The following is an 18,502-nucleotide window of genomic DNA, read 5'->3' as shown; positions in this document are numbered from 1 at the left end:
GAAAATTGAGCGATACAATGGACTGTTAAAGACTACATTGAGAGCAATGGGGGGTGGAACTTTCAAACATTGGGATACACATTTAGCAAAAGCCACCTGGTTAGTCAACACCAGAGGATCTGCCAATCGGGGTGGCCCTGCCAAGTCGGAATTTTTACATACTGTAGAAGGGGATAAAGTCCCTGTAGTGCACATAAAAAATATGTTAGGGAAGACAGTCTGGGTTACTCCTGCCTCAGGCAAAGGTAAACCCATTCGTGGGATTGCTTTTGCTCAAGGGCCTGGGTGCACTTGGTGGGTGATGCGAAAAGATGGGGAAGTCCGATGTGTGCCTCGAGGGGATTTAATTTTAGGTGAGAACAGCCAGAATTAAACTGTATATTAGTTGCTATATAACCCTGCTACTGTATATTATCCTTACTATAATTATGTGCTATATCCATAGTACTATAGTAAGAATCACTTAGATCAAGCAAGAAAAGAACTGTGATAAAACTGAGCAAAGCGCAGTAGTGATGGAACCAGAACTGACTCCAGCATGCAACAATCCAACGGTGCACACCATCCTCCTGCTGCGCCAAATGTCACCTGCTTGTCACACTGCACTGAAGCCCAATTCTGCTCTACCGACTGAGAGGACTTTGCACCATCCCTCCTGCCCAGAAAGACTGGTATGACAGATGGAGCCCAGAGTCGGAAACTAAATGAACTCAATGAACATTTTATGAACATGACCCATGAACTAAAGGAATGATATCTCTGTGTGTGTATACATATATATATATATCATTGCTCATATGTCTTAAAGGGATGGAAAAGTGATGATTGATCAGGATGTAACTAAAGGTATGGGAACTGTGCATGACGTCAATGGTATAGAATAAGGGGTGGATACTGTCCTGGTTTCAGCTGGGATAGAGTTAACTGTCTTCCTAGTAGCTGGTACAGTGCTATGTTTTGAGTTCAGAGCGAAGAATGTTGATAACACTGATGTTTTCAGTTGTTGCTCAGTAGTGTTTAGACTAATGTCAAGGATTTTTCAGCTTCTCATGCCCAGCCAGTGAGAAAGCTGGAGGGGCACAAGAAGTTGGCACAGGACACAGCCAGGGCACCTGACCCAAACTGGCCAACGGGGTATTCCATACCATGTGACGTCCCATCCAGTACAGAAACGGGGAAGTGGGGGGCAGGGATTCGCCGCTCGGGGGACTGGCTGGGTGTCGGTCGGCGGGTGGTGAGCAATTGCACTGCGTATCATTTGTACATTCCAATCCTTTCATTATTGCTGTTGTCATTTTATTAGTGTTATCATTATCATTATTAGTTTCTTCTTTTCTGTTCTATTAAACCGTTCTTATCTCAACCCACGGGTTTTGCTTCTTCTCCCGATTTTCTCCCCCATCCCACTGGGTGGGGGGGAGTGAGTGAGCGGCTGCGTGGTGTTTAGTTGCTGGCTGGGGTTAAACCACGACAACAGCCTGCATAAAATCACACCTATTCTGATTCACAGTGGTACTGAACAAAGGTAATTACCATCAGGCAGTTGATTTCAATTATATAATGGCCTTTTAGTTCAGTCCTATATCCTCATCAGCTAAACTTGCATAATTATAGTAAGCTAGAGTTTTCTCTCCCCTCTTACTCAAGTACAATCCTACAATTCCCATCAGCTTCAGCAGCACCTGGCTTCATTCCTCAGAAGAGGATCTTAAAAACTACACACAACTAGGAAACTGCCCTCGAACTCCTTTTTCCTCTTCCTTCCCTTCCCCTTTTACTTCTCTCCTACTTCCCAGGAATGGCACTGTTGCCAGGGAAAGGAATTTTACATGTATTTTATATTCATATTCTACAGAGGGAGTTGGTTTCACATCATCCCATTTCAGCCCCTTAAATTCCAGTGCTACTCGCTTTCATTATCGCTAGTCTTTCATGCACTGACCTTGGAGACACTTTATAGCAAGTTCACACATGCAGAAATACTCTGCTTTCCAAAGCAGGCCATGCATTTTAAGAAGTAAAACACATCAGGCTTTAATACGGGAACTTGACAAGTTGTTACCATTTAAGAGAAGCATGCACTGCTATAAAACAGTTATGACAGAGAGATGTATCAGGAGCAGGTTGTTCAGGAGGAAGCATTTCAAGTTCATAGTGCTGAATCGTCCAAAATAAGTAAATGAGTAGTTGGTACAAGCTTTGAGCAAAGGTGGACACTGTAAGACCCAAATCACTGTTTCTCTGCTCTTGAGCTGTCTGGGCATTAAGCCAGTTCCTAGCACACTGAAGGCAGTGGAATTCTGCTACATTTTCATAAAATTAACCTAGTACCTGGGGAGAATACCTGCAGCATTTTTTTTCATTTTATCATATAAAAGGAAAACTGCTTTAGAAATAGAGGGTAACATTTTTCCTAAGCACATGCATAGAAGTCTAGCAGTCGTAACTCCACTTCTAAATGCATTCAGGTATCTACACTTATGACACAAAAGCAACAGAGGGTCACAGTCTGGCAGAAGCACATCACACCAACTTGCATTTTTGGGACCTAAAATAGTACCTAAAGAAAATCATACAAACAAATAAAAATGATCCTTCAGTTAAAAAATAGATATAAATCAGAGTTAAAAAATAGATATAAATTAATACCCTTTTCTGTTTTTGAACCAATTGTTCCAGTTCTTGTTCTTTTGACAGGAGCTTGCACTCCAGCTCTTGACTGTAGGACTGAAACCTCTCTGTGTCCTGCAAAATTCAAAGAGGAAATGGATTAACAGAACAGCACGATTGCGTCAGCAGGAGGAGACGTAAGGCATCAGGCTTGAAAATAATAGGAAAGCTTTTCACAGTGAACATAACGAGCTACTGATAGAACTCAATTTAGGGATGGTATCTCTCATGAATCCAGACTCTGAGCTTCTGTAAACTGGTATAGTCCAGCAACTTCAACGACTGCAGTTGCTACAGTATGTGCTGATTGCACATGAGCAGGTATCAAGTCTACAAAGCAGAAGCAGGTCTTCTGTCTTAGGCATGAGCCTTAGGAGCTTAGCCAACCTACATCAATGAAGCTACAATGCATCCTCCCATTTCCAGCTACATATACCCTCATCCTCTTATACATTAGCACTCATGCTCATCGGTTGCAGCAGTGAGCTGTTTCAGAGAGCTAAACAAGCAGAAAAAAACCAGCAAAAAAGTGAATAGCTTTCTGCACATTTGGTTTCCTGAACCAGACAACTGCTGACAAAAACAACTGATAAGAATGCACTGGATGGAACAACCTGGACAAATTTAAATTATTATAGAGCTATACTGTAACTCACATACAAGATATCAGGATTGACATGGGAGATACAGGCTACTGACACACAGCACAAACTCAGGTTGAAATAAAAGAAACAATACCTGCTACCTTTAAAATCCATCACTAACAACAATTTGTCACACATGTCCTGCTGGTATAAGCAAGTGATCTGGGCTTCAGGCTCTGCCATTCACTTAGCAACTATATCAACCTGTCCACTATCTAAGTATCCTGCCATCACTGGGAACTCCCAGTCCTGTTTGGCATTACTCCTTCAGACACTCCTCAGCTGAGACAAACTGTCAGACCTCCCCTGAGTAAAATTGGGTTCCAGCAGTTCATATCAGCTGAGAATCTGTCCTATTCCTCGACAACAGGCTTCTACTCTCTAAGGTCCCCAGGAAAATGCCTCTAAACAAAAATAAAAATTCCTGCAAGACAGCAGCAGTTCCTACATGCTTTTCCCCTTCAGCAGTACACGTAATCAAATGCACGTTAACTGGCTTCTTATGTGGAACAATATATATCCAAGTGAAAAAGACAGACTAACTGCCCCTTTTGTACAACCTTCAGTCAGCAGGGTATTAAGTATCGCAAATAGCTACAATTTGTACTTATTTGCATCTTACCAATTTCTTTAAATGTATTCTTCAAGAGCTGCTCTTCACACAAGCCATAATAATTCTCCTTTTATATGGCATCAATGCATCTCTCCAGGCTGTAAAGTCTTTGTGAGACTTTGCATTAGAGAAAGAATTTAACAGTCAGATCTCCCCAAATCCCAAATTAGTCATGCCAAGAAACAAACCTTCCTGAGTGCCTGACAACCATTAGTGTGAATGCTGACTAAACTGTAAATAGCTTCAGTGGGAAGCTTTAATGAAAAAGCTTGAAAGAAATGGCTTTACCTCAAATATAGAACTAATTAAGAGATCCAACAATCATTGCTAATGGAAAAGTCTTTGTTGGTTTAGGATTTTCGATACAACTTCAGTTGTGGGCTATTAAGAGCATATAAACCATTTCTTCCACAACAACTGCTGTCAGGCAAAGTTGCAAATACTTTTTATCCTTCAGCTGATATACAAACTTTATATAAAGGGTTTATCTCATCCACCACTAAAAACTGCTCTCAGCTTGGAATGGAAAAAACCTGACAATTTTAATTCAGGTTCACTACCCTGTGAGGCAAGTGAAAAGACTAATACCTTAGACAGCTGATTAAGGCTCTTTTTGCTCTAACACACTTTATGTCAGGAAACAAAAAATACTTTATATATGTGGATCACAAAAGGATTTTTTAGATATCATATTTAATTGAGAATGGAGGCAATAACTGATGGATATCCACTAGTTTTGGAAACATTTTGTGTACCATGTGTTGTTTGAAACCATATATTGGTTTCATTTATATGACTGCTTTCAAGACAACAAAAAGGCATGAGCCAGCAGGTCATGATTGGTTTTCCCAGGCCACCCAGAGAAGCTGTGGAACCTCAACCATTTGCATACTCAAAACTCAACTGGACAAGTCCCTGAGCAATCTGATCTAGTCTGAAAGTCAGGAGTAGCACAGGTGCCTTCCTACCTAAATGATTCTAAGATGACTCTTTACTGGAGCATACTGGGAATTCTTGTTAGTGTCCTTGTTTTAGGAGAAAAAACAGGACAGAAAAATCCAAAGAAAAGACTATGAAAGCAGTAGAGGAGATTTAAAGAAGACTTCATAAAAATTCATTGTCAGGTGTTCTGGAAGCACCATGGCAGTGACAAAAGAATCTGACCTATGTTTATTTTGCAAATAGCTGTGGTAGTTTCAGAAATTACCATTGCTTGATTTATCTCTTGTTGTTCTTCAGTGAGAACTTATCCCCTCCCCAAAAGCAGAGACTGCAGAACTCAACAGGATTAGTGTCACTCTCAACAACCTCAAAGAGCATTTTTCCTAATTGTGACCAGAAGTTGGACCTATAGCAGCACTGATAATACAATGAGGCTGTAGTTCCGTTGATTTTCAACTTTCAGTTTACAGCTGCTACTGTGTGCCAACCACTGAGCACAGGACATCAGTGCTCTTCCCATCCAAAAGGTCACTTAGTTTGAAGCTGCAGAGCCTGGATCAGTACAAAAGTAGCAGTGAGGTAAACGATGTTTTTTCTTATTCTGTTGTGAAACACATTTTGTGGGCTTTCATTTCACATGCAGAATGAGTATAAAACCACTGGAAGTGGGAGCAGAATCCATGCCCACAATAACAGAGACACTCACTTTCAAAAGAAACTGCTCTTTCTCCTTTTTGATTTGCTGTTCCATTTCCTCATAGAGATGTTGGATTTCTTCATCATAAGCAGCAATTTTCCTAATAAGAGATAAAAGCATACTGAGTGGGTCTTTGTAGCAGTACTTCAAGTCATGGCTCATTATGAGCTAAACCCCACATTTCTGCCTTAACACGAAACTCCAGAGAATGTTCTAGGGTTAAGAAAATAGGAATTTTTGTGCAGGAAAGGTCACAGATTAAGTTTTTATTTTTTTCTTATGGAAGGCAAGCTTCAACAGCTCAAAGGCTAATAAAGCTACACATCTGACATTTCCATATAAAGCAGCTGTTCATTATACAGTTTTAATGACTAGTAAATCTTAGGTTTAAGGAACAGAGCTTCCTAGTGACAATACTAAGAATTCCAGAGCCTAAGTTTGCCAGTTGAAAGTATTTTCACTGCAGCTTCATGGTTTTTTCACTCTGGAACTGCACTGTTCACCATTCAAGAGCATTGAATGAGGTACTTCTATCATGTCTAAGACGGTTTCAGCTAGAACGGACTTCTTGAAAGTCCTTCTTGAAAGCTGCCTTACTGCTTTTCTAACAGCTTTGCTGAAACAAATTTGAAAAGCCCAGCTGAGGAACAGAAATAAATATGCTGTGCACAAGCGTATCTGACAGTAGGAAAAAAGAAGGACCTACAAAGCTCACTTTTTTCAATAGAATATTGCAATTAATACCCCTGCAGTTTGATACATGAAGGATTACATTGAGCACATGCTTTGGTTTGGGCAGAAAAAAATTAACTGTTGAAAGGGAATAAGACAGCTGCTTTGTTCTGCTACTATTCTATTCTATTTTCATTAATCCAGAAACTGAAAAGCAAAAATCACTTCGCATCAAACTCAGGGGACATCCTAGAAAGATTTTTAACAGAGATTAATAGGGTCTTTATAAGACACTACTGTATGTTCCCCCACATTCCTCTTTCTAGAGCTGTTCCTTGAGCAATCTGCAGAATGCATCTGTTACAAATAAAGTACATCATCTCCTAGGGCATTCACATCAGTAAGAGCAAGACAAGGAATATACAGTAGAAAAAAAACCCATTAATGTTGTAATCTGGGTATCTACTATTTTTTTTTTTGTACCAAATACTCTACATATTCCATGTTTTCACTTATTAAAGGCCTGATTCTCTTCTCAGAGCCAAGCAAATTGGAAAGAAACTTCAAAAAATTTACCTAAGCTAAGAAGAGTGAGAAATACCAGAAACAAGACTTTCTCTCCCCCTTTCAAACATCAGAACACTTGACATTGCCAGCATGCATTTTCGAGCACATGTAAAAAATGAGGTGGGGGAAGACATTTTCTCAGGCTTTACAGCAGCAATAAACTAATATCAAGCTACGCCAATTTGAGTAAAACGATTGCTGTCACTTATATTTTTGTAAACTCTGATTAGGTGAGAAAAGCAGCCCAGACAAGGGCGTTTTCATGTGACTGCAATGCTTCAAATGGAGAGTGCCAGAAAATCCAGACGCCCTTTTTGCTGACTTAATGCCCCTTATAGTGTAAAGTCAGGTCATGTTCTGGTCTCAAATTTTATTTTCTTAACACTAAGAAAATGCTTCATAACAAATTAGCACTCAATAGAATTAAATGACACAAATTCATAATGAATTAACAATTATTTAGAAAGCTATGGCAGAGATGCTAAGATCATATTTAAAAACACTGTATTCATGCAGTATAATGTCACTTTGATCAGGGCTAGATTGACTATTGAAAAACCCTGTAACTTTGCACAGGCAGAACACACTGCACAGCAGTCAGTGTTTCCATGGGAATCATAAAGATTTTCTTTGCTTCTGTGTGACAGGGAGAATAACTTTAGTCCTCTATTATTAAGCTGCTGATTTAGATGTTTCTTTCCTCTTATGTGTTTGGAAATAAAGGATATGGCAGCACCATCAAGACTACATCCAGGAGGTACCTCTGGATTTAGGAATCTTTTTAGCTGGTCTGGCACATAAGCACATGCCATTTCTGCAGGCTGAATACTCCCCAAGCATTTCATTCATGGCTTACCATTCTTAACTCTGATCAAATTAAACAGAAAGATAAAATAATACCCTGTTATAAGCAAAAGTGTAACACAATTATAAGTAACGTAACCAACAAGCAGCAGAAAACATAATCCAATACATTAGCTGGCAAATAATCCCCACACGCAGTCAGGGGAAAATAATTAAAGCCATAAGGGCATATCATTGTTATGTGAAAAACGCAAAATGTTTTAATTAAAATCTCTATTCCCCGGGATCATACCATCCAGTTTTACTCCACGCGTAATTGTATAATTTCATCAATATTTGATAACGTGATCCTTCTCTTTCCAGTAATGCTGTGGAATAAACAGAGATGGAGACGGAAGGGACACGGTGCTGTTGTTCAGCACATTAACCAAAAAGGAATGTAATGTGAGTTCACTAAGTTCAGATGATGAGCTCACGATCAACACGCTCACAAGGGTTTAATTTCTGCCCCTTCATGTAGCTGCAATGTGAATTGTTTGGGTTTCACAATTGCTGTTCGTGCAGTTTGTTGTAATGGCTCTTCTTTCCCCTTAAAAAAATACAGTGATTTGCGCACAATCTCCTGAGATGCTGATTCTCCTGTTCTTTCACCAAAGGTGGACTCTGACACTGTCCTATGCTAAGCCCAATGAGAAGTCAGTTCATCCTTCCCTTCCCGTTTACCCTTACGTTTATCCTTTCTGTTTAAAACGTTTATCCTTTCTGTTTAAAACTCTGTTGTTTGAAACACAGTCCACCTTTTTATTAGGTTTGTCTTTCAAATGCAAAGCACAGCAGCAGACAGAGCTAATGGCAGCTGAAGATTTTATCTGCTGTTAGAAGAAAATGGTTTCTTTCTCATCTGTTTTAAGCTTACTTCCTATTAGTCTTAAATGCCCCTTGGTTCTACTGCTAAGGATTTGAAGAACAACAGTTCCTCATTCAGCCTAGTCAGTGGTCTCATGGCTTTGTAACAGTCTATGGTATCCCACTCCAGCCTTTACCTCCTCACTCAAGAGATCCTACCTTTTAAAAATAGCTCAGTCAGAATAGCTGTTCCATTCCTTTAACCGCTGAGTTGCCATTCTCTGTACCTTTCTTCATTCCACTACAATCTTCTTGTGTTGCAGAGACCAGAACTTCCCTCAGTACTCAAGAAGTGGGTGCACCAAGATTCTATGTAGTGGCAAAAACATGCTTTGTCATGCTCTCAGTACCCTTCCTGATCATGCATAGCATTCTGCTGGGGTTTTTTGGCTACCATTGCATCCTGAACTGATGATTTCAGGAAGCTCTCTGCAATGACCCCAAGGGCTTTCTCCGGAGTTGTAACTGTCCATTCCAAGTTCAGCATCACGTAAGCATGACTTAAATTATTTTATCTTCCTTACATTTATCTACAATGAAGTTCATCTACTGCTTTTTTCCCCACTCAACACACTACCCTATTATTTAAAAAACATCACTGCCAAATTTAAAAAGCCATCTAATTTTAAATTAGCACTTAAAATTAAATACAAATACCAGAAAATCAAGGAGAACTAACTTATCCTGGCAAACAAAAATCGTATCCACTGTGTAGATGCCAAAAGCAAAATGGATGAATGTATGGAGCTACTAGTCCACACTTCCAGTGCACAGCTTAGCTATTGCTGATGCCAGCACCAGACCAGATATATGTACAATATTTGGTTTGATACATTACCGCAGTGAAAGTCTCTCACTTTTGTTTAAATAAACGGAAATAAAGAAGCAAATTAGTATTTTTAAAAGGAGAGGGTTTAAGCCTCATATTTCCATCATGCCTTAAAATCTACAAATATAGGCAACAGCTCATCATCAATTCCTTTATGATGACAAAGACCAGTAAGGAGAACACCACCAGTTCTGGGATAAAAATGTGGCCGTTTGCTCTATTTTCCTTCAAGTGTATTCAGTTCTGTGTAAAAACTCATCAGCAGTATTTTGGCTGTTGTTCTACTGAACCAGAATTACAGATCACCTAAAAGGAGAAACACGCCCATGGTTATATTGGCACAGAATATATCTGATGCACTGATAGACCTCTTCTCTGAGTGTATCAGGAATATATTTGATATCTTGTTAGGAATCTTTGTTGAAACTCTTTAACTAAGGGATCACAGTGGTAGGTTTTAAGTTTCTTCTCCAACAATTGTCTTAACTGCTTAATATAAAACTGAGGTGAGGTTAATATCTGACAAAAATCAGAGTGGGTCAGTTTACCCGAAATGCTAAAGCAGGCATTTAATGCTAGAAAAAATTACGGCCTGTTACTAAGTAATAAAAACAGTCACACACTAAGTGTGCACAGTGCATAATTTACATGTTCAGAGGACAAAAATACTAGTACCTGTAAGACGGTCAGCAGTAGACAGTAGAATACGCAAATGTCTTCTTTGAGAGTATTTAAAAGTTACCAACATTTTTTCCGTGGAAAATACCTTACTTGGCATATAGAAGATTTCTTTAAATATATAGGCTCATATATATATACACATGCATATACATAAATAAATATATATAAATAAAAATTCACAGGGAGATCAACCCTATGCCTTTGAGTAACACCCAACAAAATACCACAAATTTCCTCTATGGAGGATCATGCTGCATGTTATACATATGTATTATAAACTTATTTGTAAGTTTACTGAGCTCTGTGAGAACAGGTTTGTAAGAGATGGGTTAACACTGGTATAGATTAAGAATTAAAGTGTTGAGATGACTAGGCCTTAGCATGTGTGTATGTCTTCACTAATAAAATTCACTCCTGATAAACTGGATGGGAGAAACAGGATCAGGCTGTCATCTTTCATGTTTGTGTGAATGCTGCTTGTGTTTAGGTGGGTGCCAGTAGAGGCACTGCTTTCTAAGCAGCATCAGTCTGCACAGTCCCCCAGGTGTGTGTCTTGAGAATATACGTTCAGCCTCACTACTGGCTGGACCTACAAGTGGGAACAGCAGCAGCATACTGTATCTATTGAACCAGGACAGGAGGAAACTCCTGGGTCTCTTAGACTACAGGATTCAGGTTCATGAATGAAAATATGCACGTGTGAAAGCTCCAGAACAAAAGACAAAAAACAGGTATAGAAAATATGCATGTGTGAAAGCTCCAGAAAAAAAGGCAAAAAACAGGTATAGAAGAATGGCATGGGTTGACAGCATAGATTTGGCAGGGCATAAAGATCTCAGCACATGCACATGAAGGTTCTGAGGACATCCAGGTTAGAAAACAAGAAACAACTTAAGACAAAAGCACAGCCTACATCCAAGAAAGGGGGAAAAAGGCTGAGAGTAGACTGCATTATTGCCTAATGACTCACAGAGGTGAGTCAGGAAGGAAAGATGAAAGATCACATTCATTCTCAGCTTTCAAAGGGTACTATTGTCACCAATCAAGAAGAACCCAGGAGACATGATAAGACCTCAATAACCAACATCCCTTATCTTCTGTGACCCCACGGTAAATCCTGGCCAGTCTATGTGGACACATGCATCTTAGTGCTAATAAGTATGTGAGTATAAAAAAAAAAAATTCACCCCTCCATATGGTCTGTCTTGAGCTTTGCTGTTATTTGTACATAGTTTACAATAAAAGAGGTTATTCATCCCCACTGTTACCAAAGACAGTATTACTCCTCTGATAGTTCTGAATCCTTCCAGCTCTACATTATAAACAAAACAACAAACTATGTGCTGAAATCAGAGGTGTTATCAGGAGCAACAGAAAGAAGAAATGAGCTAAAATGGTTTTGCTACAAAGGCATAAAAATCCAATGCATTTTTAAGGTGGAGATTTCAGGTCAGTCAGAAAAGTCAGGTAATGCTAATGTACTCCCTGTGCACCTCTGTGCTGATCACAGCTATTAAACAAATGTATTCATTCAGTTCCCAAAAACCACTGACAAGAGTATGACAGAAAGAAACAAAAAACACAAACCCCTCATCACACATGGTTGTTAATAATCTCTAGTCTAAAAGAGACAGCATAACTATCTCTATGCTGTTTCCAACTGACTAGCTGTCTGAAGGCTAAAACCACACTTGTAGACTTAGATGAAAAAGCTGCTAGCAATATAAACCAATTGTCTTTAATAACCATAAGTTTTTAGTTTTTTTCTTTCTTCAGAAGCCTTGTCACATTCTCAGAATAGCCAGGAGAGTGCTGAACAAATGAAGTAAATGTTCAACAATATATTTGCCTTTATTACTTAATCTGTAAGAATCTGAAATTCAGAAGTGACACTTTATAATGAAAATACAGGGGAACTTCAACTATAAGCATCATTTTGCATTCTATTTAGATTTAGCATCAAAATTTTTTCCCCTCTAGATAGCTACATATTAAAGGATGATCTATTAATTTTTAGTTCTTATATATTTGTTTTTATATATGCGCTTTATATATTTGTTTATATATATACACACATATTATATATGTTTTTATATATAAAACCAATATATATTGTTTACCATATTTCATATGTTTGTTTTAGATATATATATTTGTTAACTTTCATTTTCACTGGTATCAGTGTTTTGTGCTGCTTTAACATCTTAAACCTCTCATTTCTCTGGCCAGTTAATCCAGATTTATAGCTTTTCTGCATGCAATGTTTGCAAAGCACACAATTTACCAGATTTACTGGTAAATCTGACTGTCCTCTGGAATCAAATTGATTAACTAGAAGTGAATTGCTTAATATTGTCTTAGAACTGCAATGCAATAATAAACATCTGCAAAAGAATTTCAGTCAACAAAATCTGTTAACTGGAAGAGAAAAGCTAATTTCAGCCAGTTCTGCATTATAAATAATTTTACTAGTACTCTTTATGACTAATAAAATATTATATATAAAATATTATAATAAAGTTTTATGTTACGGGAACTCTTGTGATTACAGTCCTTAGTTCTTCACTGAAATACCTTGTTTATTTCAAAAGTTCCAATAGTAGGTAAGATAGTTGTAAAACTACACAAACAGTCCAACAAAGAGAAGTACTAACTTTTTCAGAGCGCATTCCAACTCGTTCTTTTCATTATCTGCTTCTTGGAGCTGTGAAAAAATTCTGACCAGGAACTCTTCAAAATTGGAAAGTAAATGAGGTTCGTCTTTTCTCAGCTGCAACCAAAGTTGCTTCACATCACTCTCACTGAAAGAAGAGATCATAAAGGATTCATTAAGAGAGAACATTCTCAGGCTGCAATAAATGTTCACAGCATCCTAGTGGATGGAGGCTTCAGGGCATCGCTAGTCAGAACACAAAGCTTATTAAAAACAAGGGCTACTTAAGCAGTGCCAGATTTGAAAAGGATGAGGTGGGTGGGAAATTATGGAAATTGCATTTATTCAAAAAAATGCATCATAAAGTTTGGCCATGCATGACTGCAGAGAATCACTGCAACTGCTTGTTTAGTGGGTACCTTGCCAGACAATTCATCTGAACAGGAATGGATAAGAAAGGAGACAGATGGGATACACTATATGTACCGTCCTGTCACTTCTATTAGAAGTAAAGAAGTTCCCATGAATCTGGGCAGGGTGGGGCAGTGGGAAAGCTAATCAAAAACACTTCCTCGTGAGAAACAAATGAGACTTGGTCTCCTAAGTTACTTAGACAAATTAAATTGCATTTGCACTGTCTTTTTTCATTTTCAACCCATTTTAATTCCACAGTGGGACTGCTACAAAAATCAGAACATGACATCTTGAAAATTTTGATGTAAAGGTTTACCAGGAGAATGTTTTGTTTCCAAATCTGTTCAGCAGATACTGAAAAAAAAAGTTCTACTGTGAATGGTAATGGGTTTTTTAATACTTTGCCAAAATTCTCCTGAACAACTTTTGTTTGTTTCTTCCTGATTCATTCTCTTCCATGTGCATTGTAAGTCTGAACCTAGCCAGCAGAGTGCTATATTTAAAGGACAAAACAAGGATAAGGATAGAAAAAGTGGGTGACAAAAATCTCTTCATAATGAAAGCCTTTCAGGATGACTGACAATCAACTCTTTCCTGTAACAGGCAGTCAGGAGAAAAGAAGCACTGATGAGCACTTTTATTTCATGGTAAGGATCACTGATGCATTTCTTAAACATTCCTACTCTCTGTCCAGATTCTCTCCCATTTTTGCCCCGTGCTTTTTTTGATCTATAACATTCATTGTGATTGACCAATGAATGTCAGGCCAACACACAAGAAGCTCCTAGAGCAGTTTTTGCAGTAGCATTATCAGAGCAATCACAACATGCAATTATGCATAAAGGGGAGAAAAAGCAGAAAAAGGGGAGAAAATGCTCTTTCTTATGGTTAACTGGTACACTTTAAACACAGCCCTTGCCAAAAAAGCAGTCACCATGCACTGTTTGACTGAAAATCAGTGGCATCTGTGGATATAACTATCTATGTTCAAAACCCATGGTGCATCAGTGGGTTAATGGTACAGCTTTCATATGGCACAAGCACATGTTTCATATGCCTGCAGTAACATAGCTTTGCTCTTGGAAATTTTGGTTGAATGGCATTTTATCACCTCTGACAACCAAGAAAATTAATTTTTAAAGAATCACTGTGTTACTGAGCAGCCTTGGTTCCTGTCATTCACCTTGGATTCCGTTAAAATCAAACCCAGAGCTGAATCATAAAAGATTATACAATCTATTACTATTGCTGTGAAGACTCACTCATCCAAAACCTTTTTGGCGCCAAGCCGATCCATCAGATTTGAGAACTGGAATTCTTCATCCTCATCATCACTCATGGTCTCTTTGCATTTAAGTGGGCAGGCTGTTTCACCTTCTAATTGCTGCATCATCTCATTATTCAAAGCAATCTGCCCCAAAAGAAACTGGCCTAAGAATTAGAAATTACACACATTAGCATTTTCAGAACTTACTATAAGAAGCAGTGTCATTGAAGAGCAACATACTAAAGATCAAATTTTACAGTAAATATAATTTGTGAGGGAAACACCTACAGTTCTTTACAAGAAAAGGGAGTATAATGAAACAACAAAAGGACGAGGCATGGCAAGAGGATCCCTGAGTTCTATGCCTGACTTTGTCCCCAGCCTAATGTCTAACCTTCAGTAAATCACTCACCTCAAAATTCACAAACATACTGAAAAAATTCAGACCTCCATGAACAAAAGACAAAACTGCAGCAACAAGCACTTTATAAATGTTGTGGCCTTATTTCTTGATATGCTTAAACAGAAGTTAGAAATCTAAAATAACCACAGCATTGGTACTGATAAAATGTACCTCCTATTTTAACATTCCTTTTAGCACACGAGCAAAGGCACACCTCAAATTCCTGTATAAACTGCATATAGAAAGCTACACTTTATTAACGTATTTCCCTCCATTTGACTCACGTGCATTTTAATTCCTCTAAACCTGACGCCTACAGCAGTTTCTTCCATCTGTTCGGGTTATTTCTATTAATAACAGAAAGATTGGATCATGGAGACGTGATGGGATGGCTCCCATGACTGGAGTGTTGCAATGGAGGTGTTGCCTCAAGTCTTCAAAAGACTGATTAACAATTAAGAAGGCAGTGATAGTTTAAAGAAAAAAAACCTAAAACATGAGAAGTGTGGTATGTTTGCTATTCAAGGACTGTTTAGATTATGTGTACTCAAGGTAAAGCTTATCTAGTTTTAAGATTCTGCTTACAATAGAGGATGCTTGAAGAGTCACAGACTTCCTAATTAAGGACATACATCCTCTTTCCGCATTCAGAAGGGGTATTCTTCCCCTAACGACCACCGAAGACCGCCAGAGACCACCGCACAGGCGTAGAAGACTGGGATGATTGCTCAAGAGAACAACATGTCATCCTTGCTCAACATAATGAATATGCAACAGTTAGGCGGAAGATATGCATTAGATAGGCATGGTGTTTTAACTGTAGTGTGTAAGTATGGATTGAAAACCGCAGCAGGTGTGCTTGATTTGTGGAAATCTTCCACCTTGCACCCTGCGCAGAATAAAGCAATGTCTCCTCTCTAAACATACTTTGTGTGTTTCAGGAGTTACTTTCTGATCAGGTAACAGAAGGATACAGGCTCTTTAGGAAGGACAGGAATGGAGGACGAGGAGGGGGAGTTGCCCTTTATGTGAGAGAGCAGCTGGAATGCATGGGGCTGTATGTGAGGACAGAAAAGGAGCTGATGGAGAGCTTATGGGTTAGGATTAAAGAGAGAACAGGCAAAGGGCACAGTATAGTGGGTGTCTGCTACAGGCCACCTGACCAGAAGAACAAGTGGGTAAGGCCTTCTACAGACAGATAAGAACAGCCTCACATTCGCAGGCCCTGGTCCTCATGGGGAACTTCAACCACCCTGATATCTGTTGGAGGGACAACACAGCAGGACATAAGCAAACCAGGAGGTTCCTGGAGTTCATTGATGATAACTTCCCCCTCCAAGGGACAGAAGAGCCAATGGAGAGGTGCTCTGCTGGACCTCATACCCACCAACAAGTAAGGTCTTGTTGGGAATGTGAAAGTCAAAAGAAGCCTTGGCTGCATTGACCATGAGATGATAGAGTTCAGGATCTGGAGGGCAGGGAGGAGGGTGAAAAGCAAGCTCGCAACCCTGGACTTCAGGAGAGCAGACTTTGGCCTCTTCAAAGATCTGCTTGGAAGAGTCCCTTGGGATAAGGCCCTAGAGGGAAGAGGGGCCCAAGAAAGCTGGTTAATATTTAAGGATCACCTCCTCCAAGTTCAAGAGAGCTCCATCCCAATGAATAAGAAGCCAGGCAAAAATGCCAAGAGGCCTGCATGGATGAACAAGGAGCTCCTGGCCAAATTCAGACACAAAAAGAAAGCACACAGAGGGCGGAAGCAAGGACTGGTAACCTGGGAGGGACACAGAAACATTGTCTGGGCATGCAGAGATGAAGTTAGGAAAGCTAAACACCAAACAGAATTGCACCTGGACAAGGATGTTAAGAAAAAAAAAAAAAAAGGCTTCTCTAAGTACTTAGGAGACAAAAGGAAGACTAGGGAAAATGCGTCCCTCAGCGAGATGAGGGACTTGCATACACAGGACATTGAAAAGGCAAAAGTACTGAATGCCTGCTTTGCCTCAGTCTTTACTAGCAAGACTGGCCTTCAGGAATCCCGAGTCCCAGAGATCAGAAAGGCTGGAGCAAGGAAGATGTACACTTGGTGGAAGAGGATCAGTCAGGTCAGGGAATACTTAAGTAAACCGGACATATATAAGTCTGTGGGCCCTGACGGGAGGCACCCAGGAGTGCTCAGAGAGGTGGCAGATGTCACTGTGAGGCCACTCTTGATAATCTTAGATTGATCATGGTGACTGGGAGAAGTGCCTGAAGACTGGAGGAAAACAAATGTCACTCCAATCTTCAAGAAGGGCGAGAAAGAGGACCCAGGGAATCACAGGCTACTCAGCCTAACCTTGATCCCTGGGAAGGTGGTGGAGCACCTAATCCTGGAAACCATTTCCAGACACGTTAAGGATGAGAAAATCATCAGGAGTAGTCAGCACGGATTCACCAAGGGGAAGTCATGCTTGACCAAACTGATAAACTTCTATGATGAAATGACTGGCCTGGTAGATGAGGGGAGAGCTGTGGATATTGTCTACGTGGACTTGAGTAAGGCCTCCAACAAGATCCTTATAGAGAAGCTGTTGATGTACAGGCTGGATGAGCATTCAGTGAGGTGGACTGAAAAGTGGCTGAATGGCTGGGCTCAGAGGGTGGTGATCAGTAGTGCAAAGTCTAGTTGGAGGCCGGTGACTAGCATGTACCCTAGGGATCAATACTGGATCCAGTCCGATTTAACATCTTCATTAACGACGTGGATAATGGGGCAGAGTGCACCCTCAGCAAGTTTGCAGATGACACCAAAATGGGAGGAGTGGCTGATACACCAGAAGGTTGTGCGGCCATCCAGAGGGACCTCAACAGTCTGGAGAAATGGGCTGACAGGAACCTCATGAAGTTCAATAAGGCGAAGTGCAAAGTCCTGCACCTGGGGAGGAACAACCCCATGCACCAGTACCTGCTGGGAGCCACCCGGCTGGAAAGCAGCTTGGCAGAAAAGGAGCTGGGTATCCTGGTGGCCACCAGGTTGAACAGGACCCAGCAATGTGCCCTTGCTGCAAAGGCGGCTGACGGTATCCTCAGCTGCATTAGACAGAGTATTGGCAGCAGGTTGAGGAAAGTGATCCTTCCCTTTATTCAGCACTGGGGAGGCCACGCCTGGAGTTCTGTGTCCAGTTCTGGGCTTCCCAGTACAAGAGAGACATGGACATACTGGAGAGGGTCCAACAAAGGGCCAAGAAGATGATTAAGGGACTGGAGTATTTCTCATGTGAGGAAAGGCTGAGAGAGCTGGGAATGTTTAGCCTAGAGATGAGAAGGCTCAGGGATATAATCAATGTATATAAATACCTGAAGGGAGAGTGCAAAGAGGATGGAGCCAGGCTCTTTTCTGTGGTGGTGCCCAGTGACAGGACAAGAGGCAATGGGCACAGACAGAAACACAGGAGGTTCCATCTGAACACCGGGAAACACTTTTTTACTGTGAGGACGACTGAGCACTGGCACAGGTTGCCCAGGGAGGTTGCGGAGTCTCCCTCCCTGGAGAAACTCAAAAGCCATCTGGACGTAGCCCTGAGCAACTGGCCTGAGGTGTCCCTGCTTGAGCAGGGGGGTTGGACCAGATCACCTCCAGAGGTCCCTTCCAACCTCAACCATTTTGTGATGCTGACATTCCTGGCTATTGACACCCCATCATAGTCATGAAAGACTGTAAGGAAAGTCATGAGACTTTCTCAACAATTTTTCACTAGCCA

The 18,502-nt window shown here is 40.2% G+C and overlaps 1 protein-coding gene across 1 annotated transcript in view; it reads right to left on the bottom strand.

Annotated features, from left to right (window-relative positions):
* CRACR2A (calcium release activated channel regulator 2A) overlaps positions 1–18,502 on the bottom strand; it is a 72,330-nt gene that overhangs the window by 35,126 nt on the left and 18,702 nt on the right. The window contains exons 4-7 of the mRNA XM_052790423.1: positions 14,355–14,523; positions 12,680–12,826; positions 5,576–5,666; positions 2,650–2,745 (exon numbers count right to left, since the gene is read on the bottom strand). Of these exons, the coding sequence (XP_052646383.1) occupies positions 2,650–2,745; positions 5,576–5,666; positions 12,680–12,826; positions 14,355–14,523 (503 nt within the window). The remainder of the gene's footprint in view (positions 1–2,649; positions 2,746–5,575; positions 5,667–12,679; positions 12,827–14,354; positions 14,524–18,502) is intronic.

Source organism: Harpia harpyja, chromosome 6 (assembly GCF_026419915.1).
Source record: "Harpia harpyja isolate bHarHar1 chromosome 6, bHarHar1 primary haplotype, whole genome shotgun sequence".
In the NCBI taxonomy this organism is placed as follows: domain Eukaryota; kingdom Metazoa; phylum Chordata; class Aves; order Accipitriformes; family Accipitridae; genus Harpia; species Harpia harpyja.
The sequence above is the reverse complement of the archived record's forward strand: the minus strand, read 5'-3'. Positions and strand labels throughout refer to the sequence as shown.